Raw genomic sequence first — 24,645 nt, forward strand, 5'->3', positions numbered from 1 at the left:
ATTTTAACTATGTATAAATGGTGTATTTTTCCGTCGAAGGGGGTTCGGCCTCAAGGCCTGGCTCCGCCCCTGTATATAACTTAGGTAAAAAAACTAAATACACCTCTATTTATTAGATACAAGAGTCTGTGCTCATATGTTATTTTTTTGTCTTAATTTATATGAATTTTTTGTCTCAATTTATATAATACTGATAAATTTTAGAGAGTCAATTAAATTTTTTGTACGATCTTTAAATATTTTAAATTTGTAATGATATACAATATTTTTTATATAATTTTTAGACAATAAATGTTACTTATTTAGAGAGTCAATCAATTTTTTTATATAATTTGTAGATGTTTGTTTGGTCTTAAATTTTTTTAAGTTGTTAATTACTGTAATTTATAGTATTTTTACATAATTTTTTTTTACATATTTTGAATTGTTAATTATTGTAATTTATGGTACTTTCTATTATTTTCAAACATTTGATTACAATCTGTCATTATGTGTTGTCTATATTACATGTCAGTAATCCTACTTATTTGTTTTTACTGCATGTCTGTTTTCCAACAGATTTGAATTAGAGTCTGACGAAAGATATAAGAACTATGCTGTTGACCATGTGTAAAATACATAATCACATAGGCGTATTCAGAATTTCAAAAGAATGAATGAAGTATTATAAAAATAGTTCGAGCATGAGGTCACATAGATGTGTTTTACTGTTTTCCTAATATGCCACTTGTTAAAAACTATTTATCCTAAGTCCTTAAATTCTATGCGCATTAACATAAACATCAGAATATTACCAAATAGATTTCCCATTAGCTTTGTGCTTTACATCCAAGTTGCATTTAGTCATTTAATTTACTTTACATCATAAGATGTTGCAACATTTTAGTGGTGGATCTACATTTTTGTACAAGCTAGCATAGTGGCAAATCTAGCTTGTGATAAGAAGTTTAACTGAATTTACTTTAGGTTTAAATTTCATTTCGTCATAAAAAAAAAATTTATTTTAATTTTTTTTGTTTCTAATTTTCCGTATGATTTTTTTGATTCTGCCACTAGACTAACGTGAAATAGGTTCAAAGTCCAGACTTATCCCATGTTAATAGTTTGAGTCAGATCAATAATCGTTGTTACAAAAACCGATTAAATTAGTAAGATCAATCCTACTATTAGCGATAGTTCAGGAGAATTTTTGAATCAGTTGGGTTATTCCATTAACTATGTAAAATAATTCAAATTTACTCATGAAGAATGCGTTAATGGTAGACAATAAGAGATTGGTAGTCGACAAGCGCAAATCTAACCTATTTTTATGTAACGACAAAGATAAATATGACCTCGATAATTAACTGATGACAACTCTGAATCATTTCACCTGATTACAAATTTAGACCTTGCCCTTTTTAAATTAGTCAAAAACACATTTACGATATCACTTGTTTCGTGGGTCTCATATTTAAACAATCCTTACTTTCTTTACCTACCTAAACTATTCACCCCATTTTGTATTAAAATACACCTCAACAAGTTAGCCAAACATTTATTCCCAATCGACAACAGGAACGCAATGACCAACTCAACCATCGAGTTGTGTCTTAATTGATAGTTGAGGTGTGAAACTCGTGAAAAAGTGATAGTTTAGGTGTATTTTTTATTTTTTTAGTTCATGTCATAGAATATTAGTAATTTATTTTCATTCATGTCTCCATGATCTGACCGTTGGGTTGCCACCCTATGAATAAAAAAAAGTGACCGTTACAAATCTCAGCTATTCCCATCAGTTTAAATATCTAAATATTCCCCCCCTTTATTTCGGACATCAAAAGCTATCACAATTTTCTCTTATTGCTAAAGCTCTCTAATTTCTCCCTTAATTCTTATTATTTGTTAGTGTTTTTTGTTTTGCTGTTCTATTAGTAGTAACATTTTCTGTTTTTTTTATTCAAGGAAGTTTCCATCTATGGCAGAATCAAAGGATTGCCATGTCATCGTCGAGATCCCTGTCGACGAAGAGCACCGACAGAAACTTTCTTCAGCTATCACTACTATAACTGCAATTCAAAACCACCCATTAATGGAAATCTCAAAAAGTCCAGGTCATCTCTTGCTTCTCAAGCTTTGGCAAAGAGAAGAGGATCTCTCCGGCCGAAGGATTGCGGCCAGAGAGACGCGAATGGACACCATTCGTAGAGAGATATTTCAGATTTGCTGTTTCTTCTTTATCTTTCACGCACTGTTCTTTACGATTCTGTTTACATCTGTTTCGGAGGATCATAACGATGGCAATGTTGTGTGTAGGAAATGGTGGATTCCTTCGGTTTTGTCTGTTTGTACTTCGTTTTGTGTTGTGTTTTTGGTGCAGGTGAAACTTTACAGGTTCTGGAAGGTGTCGAGGCAGTTGCAGAGGGAGAGGGGGGATGGTAGAGCAGTGACAAGGTGTATATCGGAGTTGAGGATGAAAGGGGCGAGTTTTGATCTGTCGAAAGAGCCGTTGATTGGGAAGAAGATGAAGAGCTCCAGTGTGGAGATCAAATGGAAGCCATTGACATGGTTATCTCAGTATGTTGTAACTATTTGTCTTGTTTGTTTTACAGGTTTGGTCTTCCCTGCTTCCAGGCTCATCCTCTGTGCTTGATGTTCTTCAGTATCTGTTCATACACAAATTGCAGACATCCAAATTGTGGTATCCGACAACGAAAAAAAGGGTAAATGGTTATTCTTAGATTGATCTTTTCATCTTCAGTAAGCAGTATCCCAGTTGTGCTTCATGTATTGAGCTGCCTTTGTTACTTTTTTTAGGGAATATATTGAGCATACTCCCCATTTCCCAGTCCAAACTATGAAATTAGAGCTGAGTGGCTTGAAAAGGAACCGAAAAAACAAGACATGGCAAGAACAAATTGGCCCTTTGGTTCGACATCATGGTATGGAGCAGGGAAATAGTGGGCTAGCCAGGGGAAAGAAGGCAGCATCCCGCATTCACGCAGGGTTCAGGGAACTCAAGGAGATGAAATGTTGACAGTCTACTTCAGTACAACTGACTTCATAACTTGAATCGGTGACTTATAGGTTACATGGAGATATTCTTACTGTTGCTCAAATGGTGATTTCCCTCTATTTGATTGTGCTGCAATGACATCAGTACTGGAAACTTGCTCACCATCTTCTCGGGGCCTCTCGACTCTACTGAACTTATAATCCTAGAGCTTGGAAGAATATCAGGCTCACACTGCTTGCCCACTGCAGATCTAGATTTTCGAGAACCAGCACTTTTGATGGGAAATATGATTACATAACATGAAAACACTACCCGAGTTGTAATCTCTTTCATAATAATGTGTACAGAATTTTCCAACATGCAGTACAGTACTATTTGAGTCTGGATTACCATGTGAGGAAAGTTGTTCTGTTCTTAGATTACAAAGACCTTTTTAAGGATTTTTTTTTTTTTTTTAATATGTATAAGAAGTGACCTTTGGGCGCTTTATGCACTCTCGAAGCCAAATATGCGGAACACACCTACATAGCAGAAGAAGAAAAATTGTTAGCCCTCGTATAAAAAGGAAAGATATCATTAATTAGGGATGTTTTTTTCTGTGCACCCCGGGATTAGTCGGGGCTCGAAGAGTCTCGGACACGCGGTGCAAGTCAAAAAAAAAAAAGATATCATTAATTAGGGAGACTTTCGGTACTCATTACAATTTTTTTTTTTTTTAAAAGGAAAGATGTTGTTGGTTCTTTCTTAAAGCCAGAAAGGCATACCTTCATCAGCTGAGTACTTGTTCTTATCATCCCCAGCATAGGCAAGCAAGTTGTGTTTTGGATTCCATTCCACGCTGTTCATTGGAGCACGACATGGAATCTGGTGAACTGATCGTCCAGTTTGGACATTAGCCTGTGAACAATAATGGCTAAGTTGTTAAGATATTATTCTCTATGTAGAATAAAGTATACAGGTTCCCGAGCACATACGATATCAATAAATAGATCTTCACTAGCAGAGGCAATGTATTCTCCTGTGTGATTGAAACTTATTGTCCGAACTGGCCACCTGAGTAACAAAAAAACTTGAAAAATCAAACTGTCCCTAGGAAACTAGTGCAAGTAAGATTGACGAAAATCATACTTGAGAACTTACTCGAGTTTTGTAAATGTTCGAATACATAGCATATCCTTAATGCTCCAGAGGCTCACCAATGAATCAGCACTTCCAACAGCGAAATATCTTGTGTAACATTGAATCAAAATAAGGAATTATTAGTTCAGAGGAAAAAAATTCCTAACTCATGGTCTGAAAGCCCTATGTGTGGTCCTTCAACAAAAACCATAATGACACCATATCATAGTGTTCGCCCTATGTGTGGTCCTTGGACAAAAGCCTTATCGACATCCTACTGCTATAGAAGCTACTAGATGCTTGGAACTACATCCGAAGAATTCTCCCACTGATAGAAAGGAACGTCACATATTCTAAAGCTGTCTGAGACCTCTTTAATTTTCATTTAAACCATAGCAAAGGTGGCATACAGAAAAATACAAGCTCACCTCCCTAGTGGATCAATAGCAATGCAGTAACAACCAGCAGTGTGAGCATTAAGCGTGTTAACGGCTTGTAGAGACGGATAAGCTAAGACTTCCACGGTTCCTATACGACAAGCAGAAGAAGTTTAGGACTGAGAAGAGTTCATATTAGTAAGTCAAGTAACTGCCATCTCACTAATTTGTACTCACCATTTCCAGTTGTAAGAAAGAACATATCGCCACCCAAGTTCCATGCAATCTCATTTACCTGATGAGGCAAAAGTGTAAAACAATTGGAACTCTGGAGAGCTCAAAAGCGTTAACACGTAACAGTATGGAACCCATCATGCTGATTACTACTCTTTGCAACTAAGTACTTTTTTTAAACAGGTAAACTCCTTGCAACTAATTCCTTTAAGAAACAGGAGGCTGGTCACATGCATGGTAAAGAATGCAGCATGAAACAAACAGCTATGAAGAGTTTCCACAACTGAAGTGAAAGACTTGTCCTAAGAAGAAAAAGCATCCGCCCATACTCGAAATTGAAGGGCATCTCTAGGTTAAAGGAGACATAGTTATTTATACCATAAGAACAGCAAGTCCGGAGAGAATTACATGCATCAGACATGTTTCTACAATAACAAGTACTTGAATCTGCCCCCGTGAAGGGAAGAGAAGATGACACCTAAGAAGAAGAAGAACTGATGCTGTGTGAACTCAAGTTTTTTTCAGAATGTCCAACAGAACCCTACTTCGAGAATTAGTTACACCAAAGAAAATAAAGCTCAAAACTTGCAGCAACGCATCTGAGAAATTTAATTTACTTAACAACATTTGCAACAGAAAGGAAGGGCCAACAGTAAGAGAAGGAGACAGACAAAATGCAGTAGCGTTAAACCCAGTACATGACAACTCCAAATAACTTCTGGTAACTGGCTAGATGGGCTTATGAATCAGCTTAAATTTAGTTGGGGGAGAGACTACCTCATAATTAAATTTACGCTTATGAATAGGCTTAAACTTGCGAACATCCAATATTGTTAGCTCATCATCCTGCACCATATAATAACTGAATAAGAAAGGGCACCAAATTGGTAACCGTGATAGGTAAATAATAGGGAACTCCATAAAATATAAAAGGTAATGCATGTAACAGAAAGAGACGAAGAGATATACTTGCACACTCATTTTGACTACATACATATCTAGGAGCAGCTAAGATGATAGAATCACGATATAGGTGTGATTTAAGACATTAATAAGTGAGAAAATGAAATAATGAGTACCCTGTTCCCAACAGCTATATGTGTCCCATCAGGCTTGTATGTGATATTGATATTTTCCCCACTGAGCTCAACTTGCTGTGAGCATTTCCCATCTGCCAATTGCAGGCCAAATGTGTTAATATCTGTAGCACCCTGACCAATAAAAAATCTACAACACCCTGGCAATTTGACGAGAAACTAGGCAATGAAAGTGCACGTAGAGTTTTTTTTTTTAGTAGTACTACTAATAGAGAAAAAGGTGCATGTAGACTTAATTATTACTCTTTGAGGAGTCAAATAACTTTTTCTTTGACCAAACATATTTTCACGTACTTACTAAGTATTTTTCATTATTAAAATTAAGTTTGTAATATGTCTAGTTTCTAATTATCAAAATGTTATTCTAAAAGTATCAAGAAACAGATGTCTGAGTTGAGACCGAAAATTAGAAGGTTTGACTCTATTAGTACAAGGGTACTCTAGAGTCCAGACCCCTTCATTCTTTTGAAACAGAAGAAGTATAGTGTTCTTGGAACGGTTACTTTACGGGGGGGAAAATGGAAGCGCAGATATTTAACAACAAGGTTACACCTTTTAGGCTCTAAGTTACATATATATTATTCAGGTAACTTCAATATACATAGGCTCTTGTAGCATTGCATCACTAGAAGTCCAATTTCTCATTATTTCATACAGCACTTTTGCCGCTTAATGCTGGTGCGAAAAAATTTAAACTTACTACGAGCATCCCATAATCGAACTGTCTTGTCACCAGATGCTGTAGCTATCAATTCTGCATGTTTGGGATCCCAGCATAACTGGTCCACACTGTCAGTGTGACCCTTTAATTCAACATCTTTCACCTTACCCTGCAAAAGAGATATCAGAGACTTGGAGTGAACTGGGACATAAAGAAATTCCATACTCCATCTCTCAAAATAGAGAAAAGACTAGAATATTGAAATCAAACATAAATAGGGAGCCACAATTTAAGCTCCCTAAGATCAAAAGCTATTAAAGCTCCACATTTTTGCAAGCAAAGGCAAAAGATCCTACAATCTTCATGCTAATTCCAAAGTTGAGGAACTTAGGATTGAGATTATGAAACAAGATAAAAGTATATTTATAGCCTTGATACAGAGAAATGAAACTTTAAGGCAAAATATCCTACAATCTTCATGCAAATTCCAAAGTTGAGGAACTTAAGATTGCGACAATAAAACAAGATAAAAGTAAGTTTATAGCCTTGATACAGATTACAGAGAAATGAAACGTTATCATTCGAGTTATAGAGCACTCAAATTTATTGCATAAAATTTTGAGCTTGCATCCACTAACTAATTATAAGTTTTTTCAGTCCTGCAAAGACACTATATACTCTCCCTCTCTCTCTCTCTCATGTTTTTGGCTTGTAAGCACTAACAAGGTATTAGCACTTTTTGATAATAAGCACGGCCTTCCCTTCATCCTAAACGAGTAGAAGAAGCCTTCCATTTGCAAACATCATCGTATGCAAGCTATGTCAAAGATCTCACAAACCCATTTTATACTCTTTCCAATTTTCTACTTCAGCAATAGGATTAGGAATGAGGATATCAGGGACAAAGTGGGAGTGGTCTCCATAGTGGACAAGATGAGGGCATGTGAAGGTTGCATCATACAAGACGTTCAACTCCTATTGGTCAATTCATCACTTGTCTGATAACTCTTTACTATTTCTATCCACATAATTTTCTGCAAATATGAATTGAAAATGTCTTTTCTATTGACCGTCTGATGTCTCTAAAAACAAATGATTGAAATTGTCCTTTCAATTACCATCTCAATTACCATCATCACTATATCTCTTTATACTGAAAGATCGACTTCCAACCCTGTCGAACCCCCTTCTGCTCCTCCCTCAAATAAAAGTTTGTACCGAAGATGGGCGAGTGGTTTTGTGTGACCTCCTCGTATCTTTCCTAAGAAGACATGATACCATCACAGCAGATTCAAATACTGTACAACAACCATTCTATCCAAATAAAAGAGAGAAGAAGCCTATTTATCAAGAAAACAAAAGGAAGAAAGAGATAGAGGGAGAGGGCGAAAGCAAGCCTATTAATTTCCAAATCACTATCTGCCCCTGTTTCTTACAAATAAAGCACTACTTAATCCCGTATTTTGGGTTCCCTCTAGATTATATTTTTTGCCAGAATAACTTCCATTGTAAATAGAATGTGCAAAGGTTGCAGATGGGTCTGGAGAAATCTCAAAAGTATCTTTTCCTCGTTAAACTTTTTAGGTCATTCCAACTTAAAAGATCTCACAACCAAGCAGCAACCAAGTCTTTCTTTAGCTTCAACTTATTTTCTGTCTAGTCACTTTTTCCTTCATTACTTTCTCATTCGATGCAAGGCAAAGAAAGCTACTTTGTCTTATTATGACACTAATAGAACTGTAGCCCATATTGATCTGTGACATTTTCATCTGAACACTTAAATTGTTAGAGAGCACACTTGTAAACATAATTATGGCTTATGCCAACTTAATTATGTCTTCAATACATCGCTCACAAGCGGGTCTGGTTCTTTTTCATGGATCATGCACATGCAAAAAAATTTTGATAATGGGTGGCGGTGAGACTCGAACCAAGAACCTATGTTTGTGATGGTGCCATCTTGAAGTGTGTAACCATCTCATTTAAAAGCTTAAATAGTTAGAGAGAGCACATTTTTATTTACTAATTATGTCTTCAACATTCGGCTAACCAACAACAACATACCCAGTGTAATCCCACAAGTGGGTTTGGGGAGGGTAGGGAGTACGCATCCCTTTGTGGGGTATAGAGGCCGTTTCTAACAGACCCTCGGCTCAAAACATTCTGCTATCCTATTGCATAAAACAACAATTAATTGGTTTATCCAAATTATGCAGATATTTAACACCTCTAATACAAGATTGTGTTGGCTATGTCACAACTCACAAGGGAGAAAAAGATAATGACACAGCCAATTATTGTCAGTCTAGAATAAGTTTCTCCAGAACTTTTCCATTCAACAGAAATTGGCATGGAATCATACAGAACATATGTTTTGGTGTAAGTTTTTTGTAATAAGAGTGAACCGGCTCTAGTTCCCACCTAATGCCTAAATTGATTCAAGAAATTAATCTTTTACTTTCTGAAGCCACTGGTATTTCATTTGTTTGTTATCAAGCCACAACTCATTCATCACTTGTATTGGCGTTGGACCAGGTAATCATTAATGTGCAATCAAGCATTGGTGTGTGAAAGAAACTCTAAAACATGATAGACTTTCTTCTTTCTTTTTGGATAAGTAACAAACCCTTTTTTTCAAACTTAACTGCAACAAGCATTTCCATCACAGCTTCCGCCACTCATACTACACAGGACTAGGCGTTGGTAGAAGCAACTAAAATGAGACACCAGCTTCTTAACTCTGGAGAAAATAAAAAAATCTCATTTTGTCTATTGTAGATGAATTTATCCAGTTTATTTACAACATCCAGTTTCCCACTTCAAACTCTTGATAACAAAATCAGGTCCTAAAACAAGTAGAACCGTCAAAAATCAGAGAAGGTGGGTAGAAGGTTAATAGATAGCCGAATGGTGTCGCACTTTATCTGGGAGAAACAGGGGCTGGCCTCATCTCCTATCCTCCTTATATTAGTATAGTATTTAGTAGTTGTCTAGTTTCTTATTCTCCAATGTGTATTACTATCCATTGCCTCAGTTGCCTTGTATCTTGCTATTTTGTTGTCATGTTTTCTTGCAACCCTGTATCGATAACTTCTCTTTTGAACTGAGGGTCTATTGAAAACAACCTTCCTAACTCACAAAGGTAGAGGTAAGGTCAGCGTGATTTCTACTCTCCCTAGACCCACTTATGAGATTACACTAGTTATGATATTGTTGTTGTTTTGTGGCGCAATAACAAAAAGCTGGCCTTTTTTTCAGCATCTAAAGTAGAATGAAAACAAAAAGGCATAATACATAAATAGACATTCAAACTCGACCTGGCAAGTAATCACTCCAATATTGAGTACACACAGGTCGACACCTCAACTCGTCTCCACTGTGGCAGTTGAAGACTCCAACTTACAAAATGATCATCTAGACAACTCAACTCATCTCGTGAGTGTCAGTTGAAGACTCCAACTTACAAAATGATCATATAAACACCTCCAAATCTCTGTGTTGTTTTGTGCATTCAATTAAAAAAAGCTGGCCTTTTTTTCAGCATCTAAAGGTGACTGAAAACAAAAATCCATAATACATAAGTAGACACTCAAACTTAGCCTCTTTTACATCTAGACACCTCAACTCGTTTCCACATTATCATTTGAGACTCCAACTTACAAAATAATCATACAGACACCTCCAAAATTTACATGCCGCGTAAAAATCATTTGTCCATGAGACACAATGGATACGAGTTGTAGTGTTTATTTACCCGTTAAGGCCAAGTTCGAGTGACTGTTTGTGCATTACACCAAACAACAACAACAAAAAAAAAGATGAGCTGAAGAAGCTTACATGACCATGAGGTTCAATTTGACAAATACGAGCTGTTTGATCTACTGAACCTGAAGCAAGCTTCGTCCCACTGCAGTTCCATGCCACTGAATGCACCTTCATTCCATTCCAAAAAATATTTTAAGCAAAAAAAAGAAAAAAAAACATAGAAGACAAAGTATCACATAGCCAATTCATCTATTACTCCATCCGTTCACTTTTAATTGTCACGTTTCACTTCTAGAGAGTCAATTTAACTAATCTAAATGCATTCTTAAAATATTGATCAAAGTTCATACAGTTTAACTCTAAATAAGCAAAACGTGACAAGTAAAAGTAAACACGAAGTTAGTATTATTAAAATCAAATAGAGGCATAAACCTTCTTCTTGTGTCCCTGGAATTCTCTGCTGTGCAGATTTTTGAAGCCTATTGTTTCACCCATTTGCTCTCTCTCTCTCTCTCTGCTTTGTTGCTGCTTCACTTCCCTCGAATTTTTCTTTGTTTAGAAGGCGCATTAAACGACACTCAACGTAGTCGTTTCGCCAGCCTTGTCCAATTTATGAGTTTGAGAAAATGATAACTAGTCCCTTATGATTGGAAATGGTCTAATCTAGTCCTTTAAGTATGTATCTAAACAGTTTTAGTTTCTTATGTTATCGAAATTGAACAGTTTTAGTCTCGGTAACATGTATATAATGTAACACACAACGGTCTAAGGTAGCAACCTATAATTCGTTCGGTTAACTATGTCTTTTTATACTCATAAAAATGGTGCATTTAAAGTAAACTAAGAGCAGAAAAGGAAGGAACTATAATCGGTATAGCTCACTAGTTACGATATGTAATTGACACATTATTAACTAGTAGTTTTCGTCTTTTATGTTATCGAAATTAAAGAGTTTTGGTCTCAGTGATATGTATATGCACAACGATTCAAGGAAGTTGAATTGTGGAGTGTGGAGCAGCAACTTGTGATCCATTCGATTAACCGCGCTATCATGCGAAAATAGCGCGTTTAAAGCAAATTAACAGCATAGAAGGAACTATGGTCGGCATAACTCACCAATTAGGTTATTTAATTGATACATCTTTAATTAGTAATTGTCGGTCGTTATGTTATTGAGATAGAACAGCCAATGGTCCAAGAAAGTGGAACAACAATCCGTGATTCATTCGGTTAACTACGTATTCTTTTTACTCACAAGATAATGCCTTCATAGCTAGATATAGCAAAAAATGAACTGTGATCGGTATAGTTCACCAATTAGGATACGTAATTGGAGCATCTTTAACTAGTAATTGTCTTTAATAAAACTAGCACGTGAAAAGTATATGAGCCCTTTAAACTTTTTTTAAAAAAAAAAAATCATCTACGCTTATTTTTTGCAGTTCATATTTTTCGAACTTGAACCTTTGAAAAAAAAACTACTCATGTATTAATTTTATTCTTTATTTATATAAATAATTGAAGGTCATCTAAAGTAAATACTAATATATTTAATTAACTTGAATAACATTATTTTTGAGGTGTGAATTTTATAAAATAAATCTATAGAAATTTGATTCAAATGATTCACCTGCTTCTCATTTCTCATGAGCCAATTTCGTCTAAGAAAACATCAGTGTATTATAATTTATAATGATAATAAGGACTAGAAGTATTTATTAATTTTAATAAACATAAAAGGCTTAAAATATTCAAGTGTGTATTTAAATAAATAATCATTTCAGATCTACCCCAAATCATAAGGGATATTTTTCTGATTTAAGGTCTTTGATTCGTAATTACAATTCATAATTATCATAATAATAATAGCAATATAAAAAATTGTTTTTCTCTTCCAATTTTGTTCTGAAAATTTCTCCTCCTTCCTATCGTTTCTTTCTGTAGTTACCAATAACATTAATCATATACACTTTTCTTTTAAGAATTTTTTACTTGGTCAAAGGTCACTTAATCAGATATTCTTACGTATACTAACATTTGTTCTCGAGTCATTGTATTTTACTTTTCTAAAAATATATAGTAAGTGACAATTTTTTTTCCTAAGCCATAAGTCAAGTGATCTTTAAAATAATATTTTATATTTAAGATTATTATTTTGGTTCGTTCATTAAATACATATGCTCAAATTTCAACACCTATCAAATAATTGAAAAAAAAAAATGTACAATTATGACTTTTGAGTTTTGAGCATGACAACATTTCAATGATTTTCAATTTAATTCAAAAGTTTGAACAAGTGATACTTCTTCTTTCCCAAAAAATTTGGAGATTAATTGATGTGATTGGATTATATATAAAATTAAATAAGTAGCTTGCCCATCTATTCATAAAAGTAATTTAAATAATAAAAAAGAAATATTAAAATAAAAAGGTTCAATCAATTTCCTAAATAGGTGGAGGAAAGTCCAATCTCATTCATTTACGAGTACTATTAGGGATAATTCCACTACTATTCCCTCAATTATTGGTGAATTTAGTCCGTATAATATTTGATTAAGTATATTTAACTTGTAATTAATTAAAAACAAGTTTTAAATCCTTGTGTATAAGAAACAGTATATATATTTAGATCATCTTAACCTTAAATATGAAATAAAATTGCAAAATATATTTAAGTTGCAATTAATAAAAGTGAGTTTTTCGATTACTATATATAGAAAAATATGTATATTTTAGATTATATTGCGATTATATAAAATAACGATACAAAAATTAACATAATTCATTGATAGTTGAGTGATTTTACATTAGAAGATGCATGTATTTAAGAAAAAATTCAAAGGAATTTAAGTTGGTAAAAATTTAAAACCGTAATATAAATATATGTGTTTATTGACACATAGATAATTCACCAAAAAAGTTATAGACTATAGCTGATCACAAGTATCACTATTCCCCTATCTCTAATTAACAGTTTTAAATTTGATTTTTGGGTATAAAGTCATTTCTATCAAAGATCTCTTTAATCTTAATGTATGACTTTTCGATGTAGATTTAAATTTAATCAAATTTTAATATAAATATCGAACACTATCTCCGACTACAGAAAAGTAGATGTTAGGTCAAAAGTAAAAATTCACATAATCGTATAAATGGTTGAAAATTAAGGAGCAAAAGTAATGAGGAGAAAGGAGCATTAGAGAGCTAGGAAAATTATGAGACAGACAAATAGAAATTCACTCTTAATTAAAAATTTTGAACTCAAACTTAAAATATATAAAAAATATATTAAAATTATCTTTTTTCTTAAGTAAATTTTGCATAACATAAATTTAGATTTTTTTTTTTTTTAGGTTAACATAAATTTAAATATAAATATCAAATACTAAGCGATAAGAAAAAAAAAATCATCCACCTACCACAAAATCCACAAGTGTGAAGTACAAGGACAGTTTGGTTGTACAGTAAAAAGTTGTTAACCACTTTTATCTTTCTTTTCTTATTCAGCACTATACTCCCCTTCTCCGTTCCGACGTGAATTCAAATTATTCTTGTTAATATATTTTGCATCAAATAATTGAAGAAAATATCTTGAGATTAAAAAATATTTATATAATAATTCTTGTATTGTTATTTATTGTACAATAAACTTAATTATTTGCATATTTTTATTTTTCATAATTCTTAAATTAAAATTTTGTATCACTAGACTGCAAACCAACAATCTTTCAGGATTTGTTTAATTGAATAAATAAAAATTGTACTAAATATGATATATTAATAATGAAGATTAGTTTATTTTATGGTTCATTCTTGTGTTACTATAATGACAAATATATTTTTATAATATTTATTCATGCATTAACAACTCTGATGTTATATCATGGATTGATTCGTTTTAATTATATATTTAACAATACTAAATAGGATTTTTTTTTTTTTATTACATTCTATCAAATAATCCTTTCGAAGTTCTCAATCCTTTACAGTCACTTGAAAGTTATTTCGGCTAATTTATAGAAAATAAGTGTGTTTTCAGTCTTTAGATGAATTGCCGATTCTTTAGATCGTTTTTTGGAAAGAAGTTCTTTAGATTGTCGGTTGTTGTCGATCATCGGTCGTCAATCGTCAGTTACCGATTGTCAGTTGTATTAAACTGATAGTTCTAATTAAGTCAAAAGAAGACAGAAAAAATCTCAAAAATATCCGAGCATGTAAAAATATCTTTTGGTTTCCCAAGATACTCTATGTAATAGTATCATTATTAGCTTACAAATTATATACTATTTGATTCAGCATGCACGTGCAACACATGTGCCGAGAAACTAATATAGTAAAAACTCTGATACTGCTAATATCATAAATTGTTGTGTATTAATTACATATCTTATAATATCAAATATAAATTTTCTTTGATATGCTCTATCAAACAATTCTTTAGAAGTTCTCAATTCTTTACAGCTAATTGAAGGTTCTTTTAGTCGATTTTTAGGAAGCAAATGTGTTCTCAAATTTTTACGGTGGATTGAAGGTTCTTTCGGTTGATTTTCAGGAACTAAGTATGTTCTCAATTTTTTTAACGGATTGAAGACTCTTTCAAATGATTTTTTATAGAAATTAGTGTGTTCGGTTGATAAACACAATTATGGCACGACAAGTGACGTGGATACCGTGTCCAACTTGAATGACATATCTAACTTAAATGACACGCTATGCGAGCAATGCCAAATTTAGTGTGGAAATAAGTAGATTAATGACTTTTTGGGTTACTTTTTTGAAATTAGTGTGTTCAATTATCAATTATCGATTAATAAATATAATCATGACACAAAAAATAATGCGGATATGACATTCAATATTGAACTAGCTAGTAGTTCTAATTAAGCTAGAAGATGACCAAAAAATCTCAAAAATATTTAAACATATAATATCTCTGTGTTTATAACCAAAAAATCTCAAAAATATTTAAACATATAATATCTGTGTGTTTACATCTTTTGAAGTCAAGCTCGCTAAATAATTGAGTTTTTTTTTTTTAAAGAAAAAAATACATTTCAAAGAATAAGAACAAATATATTTCAATCTCTTATAAATTGATCTCATGTGAATAAGATATTTGTCACACTAGTCGATGCGTGCATTATTTTTAAAAGTCAAGTGTTTGAATTCTCTTTCCTTATTAGTGTCCTTAGATATTTTTTTTATATGTGAATTTTTAATATATAAAATTGACCCTCCGATTATATTGACTAAAAATAGAAATTTCATGTAATAATAATTCATGTTAGTGTCTAAACTCTAAAAGACAAACTTATAAGAGAAAGTCGTGGACAAAATCAAGTAAACAGTGATAACATTTTATTTAGTGGTATAAATTCGTCAAAAGTAAAATAATTAATGAAATTTTATATGCATAATAATATATTTCTAATTAAAATTTGATAGTTCATGTTCATAACTTTTTGTATGACTCTATATGCACATTATTGTACAAGGATCCACATTCATAATTCATATAAACATGTATTTTATTTCATGTACAATTACTTACTCAAATATTTTTTTAATTATCATTATTAGTTTAAAAATTATATACTGCTTGATTTCGGCATAAACATGCAACACACGTATTGAGAAACTAGCCCATTAATAATTCCGATGTTGCAAATATCATAGATCGATATGTATTAAACATACACCTTATAATACTAAATAGGATTTTTTTTTAACACGCTCACCAAATAACCCTTAAAAGTTCTCAATCTCTTATAAATGGTTGAAAGTTTTTTCAATCAATTTTTTAAGAAATAAGTGTATTTTGATCCTACAATGGATTGAAGGTCCTTTCAATCGATTTCAATAACTTAGTGTGTTCTGAATCCTTTACGAATTGAAGGCTCTTTTGATCGATTTTTCTAAAAATTAATGTGTTCGGACAATGAATATAATTACAATACGACAAGTGACGTGAATATGATGCATCATTCATGGGAAGAATTAAACAATTTTCTAATTATTTTGTATATTGTGGACTACAACAACAATAACATTCAGTGTAACGTGTGAGATCCGAAGAAGTTAGAATGTATATGTGCCTTATTACTACCTTAAAGATAAAAACACTATTTCCCAACACATCACATATTGCGGACTATCTTTACTATTTTTGTGTTTTGTAACACAAGATACCAACAATGAACGCTTTACTCTTAATATGACATTTTCTAAAATAAATGTAAATTAAATGAGTTTAAAATAAATATCGAACAACTAGTAAAAAATTAGAAAAAAATAAAATATAATAAAATTTGGGAGCGAAAAATTCAAAAAGTCGATTAGAGATTTCGGCTTTGTGTCTCACTAGATACAAAGTTGTCTTTGTTTTATTTGGGAGTGCGTTATTTTCAATACGAAATCGAATTTAGTCAAAGTCTAATATAAATATCGAAAAAATAAAAAAAAGAGTACTTAATAAAATTCAGTCTCGTTTATCCACCACCGACGATTATATAAAATCTAGTGAGCATTATACCAGGTCATTGCCAGTCCAAAAAGAGGGAAAACAGAGGGACTCTTTTTGGAACGTGAAAAGTAGTTGAATCTCGCCGCCGTCATCGGATTCTTCCACCGCCGCCGTCGCCGTCGGTAAACAAGATGTCGTCGGGAAGATACATGGCTTATTCACCATCTCCATCTGCTCCTCAATCTCCTCATATCGCCGCCGGTCTTCGCTCTGCTTCTTCCGCTATCGCCGAGCAAGAGAAGTTCGTTTCTGCCTTTGTTAATTAACTTGTTTTTTTGTTTGATGTCTTTGTTTGTTAGTAGATCGTGCTGAAATTGGCTAGTATATATCCGATCTTCGGTTGTTTTTTGCTGAAATTGGATAGGTTTACTGTTTACTTTTTGCAGCTGATATACATAAATTTACAGCGTCATACGCATGTTATGCATGAATTATGCATATGTTATACCTCTGCTAGCTATTTTTAGCTGCTATATATGTCAATTCTTTGTTTTTTTGGTCATTGGTTGTGATTTTATGAATTGATTGGTTTTTTCTTTTGTTCAATGATTTGTAGTTTGTTTTCTTCAAAACTGAAAGATCTGGTTTAGTTTAACTGTTTTTCTTACTCAGTTTACAGTATTAGTTTAAGGTTCAATGAAATCGGCCGCAATTCTAAACTGTTAGATTATTTGGAATTGCGGTGGAGTTTATAGGAGCAAAGAAACCAACTTTTTTTAAGCGGCAGATCGAATAAAGTATTTGAATTGACAAAATGTTCCGAAAGAAGAGGAAATAGCAACAATCAACTTCTGATTAGAGAAAAAAAGAACAACTTTTTGGAGGAACAAGCCTAATTAAAGTATTCAAATTGATGCAAAGAATTCGTATAGCCAGTCAGGATTGGCTATATGAATTCCTTGTATCGATTTGAATACTTTAATTGGGTTTCGTCTTCCAAAAGTTGGTTTCTTTGCTTGTATAGGATGTTGATTGTTGGTATTTCCTCTTCCTTTGTAACATTTTTTCAGTTCAAGTAACTTTTATTCGGTCTGTTGCTTCAAAAAGTAGGTTTCCTTGATCCTATCGGATTTTGATTGTTACTATTTCCTCTTCTTAGAATGTTTTTTCAAACCAATTACTTGTCATTGGTCTGTTACTTCGAGAAATTTTGTTTCTTTGCTCCTATCGGATGTTGATTGTTATTATTATTTTCCCTTCCTTCAGAAAAGAACAATCTTCTTCTAAGAAATTAAGATAATAAAAATTGTAAAAAAAGATTCACTTCCTTGCTTGAACTACTTGGGCATTGATAACCCAAGAAGACTATGATATTTTCGTTGTGCAAGAGCGTTTTTCTTATGATCCTTTTAACCCTACTATACTGATTGCTCAAGGTGGATCTGGGATTTTAGGTTGGTGGGTGTGGAGTAACACTGCACCCTCTACTACTTTGTGGTAGTGGATGCAACTTTTTGGTATATTGTTCAAGCGGTGCACTCACTGACCAAAACACTGCAATTCTATCGTTTCGATTTGCATTTTGGTTCTATATCACTGAAATCAACAATTTGTTTTTGCTTATTACAGGGCATCTTTATTTAATAGACCTAACAAGGAGATCTCGTTGCACTATTTACATTGTTTTTCTTTTGATCTTCAGAAAACGTACAATAGCACAAGAAGAATATATTGGACTGTCAAACTTGGAACAACCGTTATTCGATAGAGATGCTGATGGTTTTCTTCTTGTGTGTACCTATACCATAAATTGCTGCGAGTCTTTAATTTTTGAATGTGTTTTAACAGGTATCTCTCAGAGTTACTTGCAGAACGCCAAAAACTCAGCCCATTTCTGGCCGTCCTTCCTCATTGCTATCGATTGCTGAATCAGGGTGAGTAGGAAGTTGAATTTGGTTACATCCGCCACTTGTGCTGATATCAATCATAATTTTTATTACTTACCACACAACAGGTCAAAGATTAGAGAATGAGGTTGAAAAATATTTTAAGTTAATGGGCACATCCTTTTCAGCATAATGAAGATGATAAATCCAGTGTATGATTCTTTTTTGTTAATTGGGTGAACGTTTGGATCAAGTTTGGGTCTTCTATGTAAAGTTGGTCATCACTTTTTTCTTGATGACTCCCAACTCTGCTTGTATATTCGATGAATGTTTTTTGGTTGTTCATGTTTAACTATATAGTTGGTCCATAATATGGGTATTAGTATCTATTATTTCCTTTTTCTTTGGTCAGCTGTCGATTTTCTTCTATGTTCTAAAATTGTTGTAACCACTCAACTGGCAAGAAGGAGAAGAGGTTGAGAGAGTCATGGTGTTGAATCCATGTTTCTTTCCTTTATGTTGGAAATAAACACGTCATTGTCCCATTCCAGTTCAAAAAAAAAAAAGGAGAAAAGAACAACATTATCCATTTCTTTATCCCCCAGTATCCTATATGTTTGTTTTTCACTTTTATGTATTCACACATATCTCTGTAAACACACTTATCCGTGTGAACCTCTAAGTTTTAGATGGATGGTGTTATTGAAATCATTTTGGGCCAGATCATGGAAAGCTTGCTGGTGGTTTTCAATGCAAAACCCTCAGCTTATAGGCAGCCTGTCATATATTCTTACCTGTACTGGGATGTTTTCAAGTATTATTTAGTGCTGTAGCCTGTAATGGATCTGGAATAGAAGGAAAACATGCTTCTGCTTCCCACTGACTGTCCAGAGGAATTGCTGAAAAGGAAAATGGACACTTAATATGACTGACTTCCCAGCACTAGTAGTATACTAGACTAAGAGGATGACAAATTGATCCTTGAAGTAAAAGAAGCATGATGTGCATTTTGTGAAGCTTGTTAAGTGTATTGAGGGAAGGGTTGAATTGTTGTGTGATGAGCAATAACATTCATGTTTGAGGTGTGGACCTGCATTTTGGGGTATTAATATCATAGTAAGAGGTCATCCTGGGCATTCTATTCCTCTTGTAAACGTGTTTGGAAATGGTGGATTGCATGGCCAAGGACATGTCAGAGCAATAAGGAGATTCTTTTCTTTTCATACAACTTATAAACATATCTTGGAAATGTCGGAGGATGCGTCCAAAGACAATTTGGACCTTTAACGAGTGACTTCTTTTTTAATTTCGACTAACAAACCAGGACTGTCTCAACTTATATGTGATTATTGCTGTTGTCTGCCTAAATTCTCTCCTTCAATTAGGTTAGACCGCCTCCTCCTCATCCTTTTCACCTTCTTGTCATCATCTTCGGGGTTTCTTTTTATAAAAAACAATATTTAATGGCAGGGTTTTTATTTCTTATAGAGAAGATTGTATATATCTTGATATCGAACTTTGGCATCTTCACCTGGAAAGAAAGGTTCCTTAAAGTGCCTGTACTAATGCAACAGGTCTTCTTTCCCTTCTGATTGTACCTTTGCGTCTGGATTTTCTGGCCCATGCTTCCCATCTTTAATGTTGCCCATGTTTTATCCATTCAGCCGCAAATTAGGAATGTTAGGAGTCTTTCTGTCCACAGCGTTTAACTCATTGCTTTAACATATAGTTTTTTTTTCTATAAAATCCGTGAGATAACTAACCATGAAGGATCCGTCTTGTTGTCCATATTGTGGTGGCTGCTAACTGATTTATTAACCACTGCTAACTGGTACGTCTTATTCTTGGAAATTGACCTTTTTGAAGCAGAACTTTTGCGTGTAACTACACTGTTGGGGAATGCATCAGTTTTAGATCAAAATGGGCTTGAACATGCTAGCCCCCTGGCTTCAGGAGGAATGTTTTCAAATGGAGGAGCTAATGTGGACAGATGGGCATCACCATTTCAATCAGAAGTATGGATACTAACTATTAACATAACCTCTTTTAGATCTAATTTTTTATGTTTGAAAAGCTTTACTGACATAGTTTCTAATTTCCATGCTAACTTGATTTCTTTGCGAGTGTTTTAACTTCGATCTCCACTGTCTCGTGACAGGTAGTTGAAGCTAACAGCAGCAAGACTGATATTTAGTTTAAGCTGAGCATTTGATTTAGAATTTTGCTTTTAGTTACTAGGTGTCGTACTGTTTGATATACTGACTGCGAGATAAATTCATGGTGAAATCTAGATGTCCATGACACCACAAGAGCATCCCCTTTTATGTAGATTCAAATAATTTTCTCAATAGAATGTGAGAGGCTTGTTCCGCAGAATCTGCCAACACATATGGGATGCCATCTATAGATGTCTATGACAGTATTTTACAATGAGATCTAGATGTCTATGACTCCACAGGAGCATCTCCTTACTTTCAGTTCTGCCAACACTTATGTGATGCTTTGATCCATTCTGCGACACGGGAAATTGAAAATCATAAGCACATTATTTCCAAATTTACCAAAGTCATCAAGATCTGTTATGTTTTCAAGGGTGTTAGTATATGTCTATCTTCTCTTTGTAAATGTTGCATTTGTGATTAGTTGCTTATTGTCTTTATTTGTTTTAACTTGTGTAGTTCTGGTATGCGCTTTCTTATTCCTCTTGTAGTCTTGGATTTGGGACGTCTTAAATGTTCTGAATCACAAGGAGATTCAGGGTTATCTCACAAAAAGGAGATTTCTGGATTTATCTAGTGTAATACAAAAGAGAGAGCAGAAGGTGTGGATTTTCCTGTTTAACCAATTTTGTGGTCATCATATCCAGATATCAGGTTTAATGCACTCACCGTCGACTCAAAACTGGCTTAATACTCAAAGTAACTCATCAGGTCTTATAGTGAAGCGAACACTCAGAATTGATATACCGGTGGATCAATATCCTAGTGTATGGACTATTATGTATTTTTTCATTCTGTTATTCATGCTTTGGCTACATCACTCTGAGCATGTATCTTGCTTACATTTGCAGTACAATTTTGTGGGCCGCCTCCTGGGCCCTAGAGGGAACTCTCTAAAGCGAGTGGAAGCTACTACTGAATGCCGGGTTCTGATAAGAGGACGCGGAAGCATCAAAGATCCAGTAAAGGTAATATTCGAACTGATGTACTATGAGAGCCCATGAAGTATGCATGAGAAAACGAAACCCCCCCCCCCCGCCCCCCAAACACAGAGTCCCCCACCCCCGAAAAAACACACACAAAAGAAAAAGAAGAAAAAACACCCCGGTCAATCCAATTCCCAGTTGATTTTTGTGCAGCCAATGGCTGTGGTAATAAATGAAGCCAGCCACCTGTTCACTTTTTTGGCCATTAATAATAGCTGTAAGCTCCTTGCAAGACTTTCCCTCCTTTTGGGCTCATTTAATTGATTCATCTGTTATGTGGAGGTTAGCCCTTACGTCGATAGGTTGGTACGAAGTTGATGTATCAAATGCAAATTTTTGGTGGAGGTCAAATTTTGATTCCATTTAGAATTGTCAGTAGCTCTTGCTAGTAGTGGCATTGGATAGTCTGATGTGGTACTGAGGTTGTAATTTGTATAATTTCGTCATATGGAGTCAACTTTTTCAAACATGTAATGTAAGGATTGGATTTACTTTGTCATTTGAAGGAAGAAATGATGAGAGGCAAACCGGGGTATGAGCACCTGAATGAGCTTCTTCATGTTATTGTGGAAGCTGAACTGCCAGTGGAGATCATTGATACTCGGCTATTGCAAGCACGTGAGATATTGGAAGATCTTCTCAAGCCTATGGTAAATTCAACATAGATTGCAAGTTGCCATTTTTATCTAGTATTGCATGTTTTCAACGTGGAGTGTTCATGTTCATTACTATTTTTCCATCTTCCTAAATGCAGGATGAGTCTCAGGATTTCTACAAAAAACAGCAGCTACGTGAACTTGCAATGCTGAATGGTACACTTCGTGAAGAAGGTTCTCAAATGTCTGGTTCTGTTTCCCCCTTCCACAACAGTCTTGGGATGAAGAGGGCCAAAACCAGAGTGTGATCAATACCTTATGTAGTGGGATTTGGAGCTTGTGCATTGATACACACCACTAACCAGCAGGTCCTATGCAACAGGTGTTGCTATAAAAGTCAAACGCCTCGCACTGCCATCGGGGCACTGGTGCTGTGCTGTGCCAGTTCTAACTTGTCTCTATAATGATATGAAGTGTGTTTACGTTCTGGTTGGGGAAGATTAAGTAACAGTAAGCCATAGTAGTGGACCGCGTTAGAGGTTTGCTTGATGTCGACAGGTGGTTTGTCCAGTGCAGTCTGTCTTGCCAACGTCATTGTATTATTTCATTAATTTCTAGTTTGTGATTTCATGGTGTGGGAATGCCTATAATGCTAGCGAGGCGTGTCTGTACTGAAAAAAAAAAAAAAAAAAAAGAGAAGGTGAGGTGAAAATCTATGTTTACAGCGTCTCTGTGGTCTCTAGTTGGCGCCTTTTCTGCTCTCTTTTGGAACATTATCTAGTATTTTAGGAGAGCATTCTTCTTAATTTTGTGGACATCTAAGCACCTGATAATCATGTATTTAGTGGTCTGAGCTCAGTTTCTGCTTTGTATGCGTTGTAGTTGGAATTAGTCCCAAGTTATTCTTTAAATATAGGCTGAGGCAGTTTTTAGTACTCCAAATTTACCAAAAGTTAAGGAGACTTCCGTCCAAAACACAACAAAGCTCCTCGAGTTCCTCTCTTTGAATTTGTATGTCAGTTTCTCTCACAAAAAGTTTAAAAAAAAAAAAAAAAAACTTTAAATTATTTCATGGTCAAACACAACTTTAACTCTAATTTTTTTTTTTTTTTTTATAGCCGGGAGCTACCTTTTCTTTCTTTCCCCTTTTCTCTTTCCCATCAGCAATCCCAGTGGAGTATGAGTCGACGAGTAACCAAAAGGTGAATCTGGAAAGACAGAAAGTAAAAGAATATGAGGGGTGAAGATAGAGAAGGAATATGGTACTTTGAACTTGTTTCTAGCAAATCAAAAAGTGAAAAAGCTTTTGCTCCTCTTTCGACGGTTCATTTGAATTGTAGAACTATTTCTTAAAAGAACATATTTACTTGTCAAAATATAAAAAAATTAACACACAAAAAATTAAGATAACTTATCCCATATCACATGTAGGGCCGTTTTGGTAGAGTGTATTGAAAAATTAATGCATACATTAGTTTAATGTGTATTAGTAGTACCTTGTTTGATATATTTTTTCACCCTATGTTATAACTATACATTCTATTGTGTATTACTAATACCTCAAAATTCATGACATTAGTAATATAATGGATTTAATGCATGCATTAACATGATTAAAGACACTATTAATTCTAGAAAAAATTTTCGCATCCTTTCCAACACATATACTGAGGGTGTTCTGTAATTTTTTATTTTTTTTTAGAAATTATGTAATTCATGTTATTTTTAATATATCGAACCAAACACTGCATAAAAAAATACAAGCACAATTATTGCAGACATAGCTAATACAAGCATTATTTTGTACTATTCTTATATACTCTACCAAACGATATGCAGACCTTATATTTGAAAGACCTTGGCTTAAATACAATAGATCAAAATAGTTCTAAAAAAGGAAATACAATAATAATAAAAAAAACATGTTAATTAATAAGAAAAATCATATAAGTACGCGATTCGAATTAATCGGAGCTCCAATGCAGATATTGAATATTAGATGAAAAAATAAAAAAAGAAAAAGAAAAATTCTATAGAACATTCAGGAAAAAGAACAGTAAGAACAATAATATAATACGCTAATTAAAACATAATAAATAGAATATATCAAAAATAAGAAATTACATGTATAAGACCACCAACTTGATCAAAGAGATCAAAAGTACATATTTTAATTATTTAAATATATCATTAAAATAAATAATAATTTCATATCCAATGCGGAAAAAAGAAAAATAAAAAAAAATA

The 24,645-nt window shown here is 33.8% G+C and overlaps 3 protein-coding genes across 3 annotated transcripts; 2 read left to right on the top strand and 1 right to left on the bottom strand.

Moving 5' to 3' along the window:
• Window positions 1–1,795: 1,795 nt before the first annotated feature.
• On the top strand, window positions 1,796–2,870 carry LOC107878856. The gene is made up of 2 exons (XM_016726013.2): window positions 1,796–2,702; window positions 2,797–2,870. Exon 1 carries the CDS (start codon window positions 1,958–1,960, stop codon window positions 2,630–2,632), a length of 675 nt encoding a protein of 224 aa, XP_016581499.2. The 5' UTR covers window positions 1,796–1,957; the 3' UTR covers window positions 2,633–2,702; window positions 2,797–2,870.
• Window positions 2,871–3,290: 420 nt separating this feature from the next.
• On the bottom strand, window positions 3,291–10,841 carry LOC107878855 (THO complex subunit 3). Its single transcript, XM_016726012.2, has 11 exons — window positions 10,681–10,841; window positions 10,321–10,416; window positions 6,523–6,652; window positions 5,805–5,896; window positions 5,503–5,571; window positions 4,729–4,786; window positions 4,543–4,642; window positions 4,136–4,222; window positions 3,970–4,048; window positions 3,760–3,892; window positions 3,291–3,516 (listed from the first exon to the last, which is right to left on the bottom strand). The coding sequence occupies exons 1-11, from the start codon at window positions 10,741–10,743 to the stop codon at window positions 3,482–3,484; spliced, it is 942 nt and encodes a 313-aa protein (XP_016581498.2). The 5' UTR covers window positions 10,744–10,841; the 3' UTR covers window positions 3,291–3,481.
• Window positions 10,842–16,746: 5,905 nt separating this feature from the next.
• On the top strand, window positions 16,747–23,268 carry LOC107878857 (KH domain-containing protein At5g56140). The gene is made up of 7 exons (XM_016726014.2): window positions 16,747–17,012; window positions 18,560–18,645; window positions 20,467–20,612; window positions 21,464–21,583; window positions 21,668–21,784; window positions 22,309–22,452; window positions 22,557–23,268. The coding sequence occupies exons 1-7, from the start codon at window positions 16,903–16,905 to the stop codon at window positions 22,704–22,706; spliced, it is 873 nt and encodes a 290-aa protein (XP_016581500.1). The 5' UTR covers window positions 16,747–16,902; the 3' UTR covers window positions 22,707–23,268.
• The last annotated feature ends 1,377 nt before the right edge of the window (window positions 23,269–24,645 follow it).

This window comes from Capsicum annuum, chromosome 7, assembly GCF_002878395.1.
Source record: "Capsicum annuum cultivar UCD-10X-F1 chromosome 7, UCD10Xv1.1, whole genome shotgun sequence".
NCBI classification, from domain to species: Eukaryota; Viridiplantae; Streptophyta; class Magnoliopsida; order Solanales; family Solanaceae; genus Capsicum; species Capsicum annuum.

What these genes read in the sequence shown, in the direction of transcription:
- LOC107878856 (XM_016726013.2), top strand. Translation starts at nt 1,958, where the DNA reads ATGGCAGAATCAAAGGATTGCCATGTCATCGTCGAGATCCCTGTCGAC.
- LOC107878855 (XM_016726012.2), bottom strand. Translation starts at nt 10,743, where the DNA reads ATGGGTGAAACAATAGGCTTCAAAAATCTGCACAGCAGAGAATTCCAG. An exon ending in ATATAGCTGTTGGGAACAGG is followed by an intron (nt 5,572 to 5,804) that starts GTACTCATTATT and finishes TATATGGTGCAG; the next exon opens with GATGATGAGCTAACAATATT. An exon ending in GCTATTGATCCACTAGGGAG is followed by an intron (nt 4,223 to 4,542) that starts GTGAGCTTGTAT and finishes ATGTTACACAAG; the next exon opens with ATATTTCGCTGTTGGAAGTG.
- LOC107878857 (XM_016726014.2), top strand. Translation starts at nt 16,903, where the DNA reads ATGTCGTCGGGAAGATACATGGCTTATTCACCATCTCCATCTGCTCCT. An exon ending in GCTATCGCCGAGCAAGAGAA is followed by an intron (nt 17,013 to 18,559) that starts GTTCGTTTCTGC and finishes GTGTTTTAACAG; the next exon opens with GTATCTCTCAGAGTTACTTG. An exon ending in CTATCGATTGCTGAATCAGG is followed by an intron (nt 18,646 to 20,466) that starts GTGAGTAGGAAG and finishes TTTTTGAAGCAG; the next exon opens with AACTTTTGCGTGTAACTACA.